This window comes from Fomitiporia mediterranea (genome assembly GCF_000271605.1).
Source record: "Fomitiporia mediterranea MF3/22 unplaced genomic scaffold FOMMEscaffold_303, whole genome shotgun sequence".
Lineage (NCBI taxonomy): Eukaryota > Fungi > Basidiomycota > Agaricomycetes > Hymenochaetales > Hymenochaetaceae > Fomitiporia > Fomitiporia mediterranea.
Window position 1 is genome coordinate 1 of NW_006760688.1, and position 2,319 is coordinate 2,319.

General features: G+C 37.5%; 2 protein-coding genes across 2 annotated transcripts; one reads left to right on the forward strand and one right to left on the reverse strand.

The window, feature by feature from the left end:
- Positions 1-384: 384 nt before the first annotated feature.
- On the reverse strand, positions 385-1,249 carry FOMMEDRAFT_24397 (uncharacterized protein; the record flags this gene model as incomplete). The annotated part of the gene is made up of 3 exons (XM_007272178.1): positions 385-718; positions 740-840; positions 1,112-1,249. Coding segments are annotated over 2 exons (435 nt in total), but the record flags the coding sequence as incomplete, so codon positions are not given.
- Positions 1,250-1,360: 111 nt separating this feature from the next.
- Positions 1,361-1,510, forward strand: FOMMEDRAFT_99091 (uncharacterized protein; the record flags this gene model as incomplete). The annotated part of the gene is made up of 1 exon (XM_007272179.1): positions 1,361-1,510. A coding segment is annotated over one exon (150 nt), but the record flags the coding sequence as incomplete, so codon positions are not given.
- Between the last annotated feature and the right edge of the window lie 809 nt (positions 1,511-2,319).

Here is a 2,319-nt window from a genome sequence, read left to right on the forward strand (position 1 = left end):
AAGTAAAGATAATTCTTATACATCTTATAAAGGTTCTAAAAGTATTATTAATGAATATAACACAGTATATGTATTATGATAGCTTTAAATATTGAGTAAATATATTTTAACAAAAATATATTGAGAGTAAATACTTTATTATAGTATTTTACTTGAAGAAAAAGACTTGTGTCTACTATATAATATAATATAAAAGCATTTTCTACACTTATAATGTGTACTAAAGTTCTATTAATGTTTATAACAAATATAAACTCTGTTTGAGAGGTTATAAACTTAATAAATGTATAGTACTCAAATGTAACATGTATACTATAATAGTATAGTAAATATAAAGTGAGTTACTTAGCTTATGTAATGGTTGGATATCACATGAGACTTTACTTAAATCTTGAGTGCCACACTCGCCCTCGTTGCTTGCCTTTGACCTCTGCCTACTCTCAACCCTCTGCCCTGTGAATGGTGGCACTCATCACTTTTGTTCCCTCCAGTCCAGGTTTGCATTCCTTTTTGAATTCGCATTCGTGCATCTGTATTGTTTCCAATGCCAAACGATTTCTTCAATAATTCCATGCATTTGCATACTTCTTCCCGCTCTGCAGCACAAGCAACAATCAGCGAGCATACGCTTGCAACAATGTCTATGTACAACCACTCCCAAGGTGCAATCCTCTCTCTGACCCCTCGCATACTTTCCTTCCCCACCTGCCATTCCATGCTTGACGTGCATTTACATTACCTAGTGCTGTTCATGACACTGTTTCGAATAACGGAAGTAGTGGCCCACCACTCACCCCTCCTGAGCTGAGTCCGTCCACACCTTCCACTTCTTCCTCCTCCCTTCGAGCCAGAACGTCCCAGAGATACACCTTTGCAGTCATCCCCAACAACTCAGTTCACTGTACCTCCGATTGTGAGACGTAGTCAGAGCATGTAATGCGCAGGTACAAACACAGCTTTGCCTGCAGCCCAAATCATCTTGTTCAACGCTCCGGATCACGACCCCGGTGCACCGCTTACACTCGCTACACGCCATCGCGATACATCCATCTCCTTGCTCCAGTAAGCCACTCACGTCAATGCCAATACTCACGCTCACACCTTTAGCCAGACAGTCTCACAACTTCTCTCACAAGCACAACCTCAACCTACACAACACGTACAACCTTACAACCGACAGGCACACGCAATTCAACTTGCAGGGACCGAGTGACGACTAAGTCTTAGTGACTAAGACCACATCAAACGACCCAAGAACGCATTCATTGTCTTCCGTCGCAAATGCTGTTTGAAAAAGAACGAGGCAAAGGCTGCACTACCTGCAGAAGACGACCTGGTCGCACGACATCAGCGTCGAGCTGACCTCTCCAAAACGATCTCATACCAATGGCGTTCGCTGTTTGTAGAGGAACGTAAATACTGGGGCGAACTCGCGAAGCAGAGGAAGAAAGAGCACAAGGAGATGAATACCCATGGTACGTCTATCGGTTGTTGTGATTTGCTAAGGTAGTAATAGTTTTGTTTCTGTTATAATGTGTTAATATTATGTACCGTTCGGTGTTGTTAGTAAAGAATAAAATATTTAAATAAAATATATATTGTATAATAAGCCATTCAGATAAGATATAAGCTGTAAATTAACTTATTTAAGGATTATAAGATAGCAGAAGAAGTATTATACCATATCAGAAGAGGGGTGCAATATATACCATTATAGACTTTCCTAAGAGCTATAATTCTTATATCCCTATTGTAAGGACATATAATGTTTATTAATTCTCATAATATAAATCTGTCTTATTACAACCTTATAGTATCTTTTATATATCTTATCTAATGAGGGGTGCAATAAATGTCATTATGGATAATATTGTTTTTTTACATATTATATATGCATATAAGAGTATATAATAATTAAGACTTTTTCCTGACGTGTCCCCTAGTACAGATGTCTCTTATAATTGAGGAAGAACAGGGACTGTCCTGTTATAGAGTGTTACTAGTTATTGTGTACAAATTCTGTCAGAGCTAACTATTCAAACTAATCTGATTACTAATGATTAATAAACATTTAAAGGTAGAGCTTGATCTCCTGATTGACTTGCTCAGTTTGACTGTTAGTCTACAAGTAATATGTAGTAGAAGGGTTCCCTTAAATTCTGAGAAGTACATACAAGTCCTATATGAATTTTAACTTGAATTGTAGTCTGTAATTGTGAATAAGCTTTTAAGAGAGTCTGTACAACTAGAAGATGTGATCCTGATAAATACATACTATACTTTTAGAAGTGAGTTCTGTTTGGGTTGGAACTATATAGA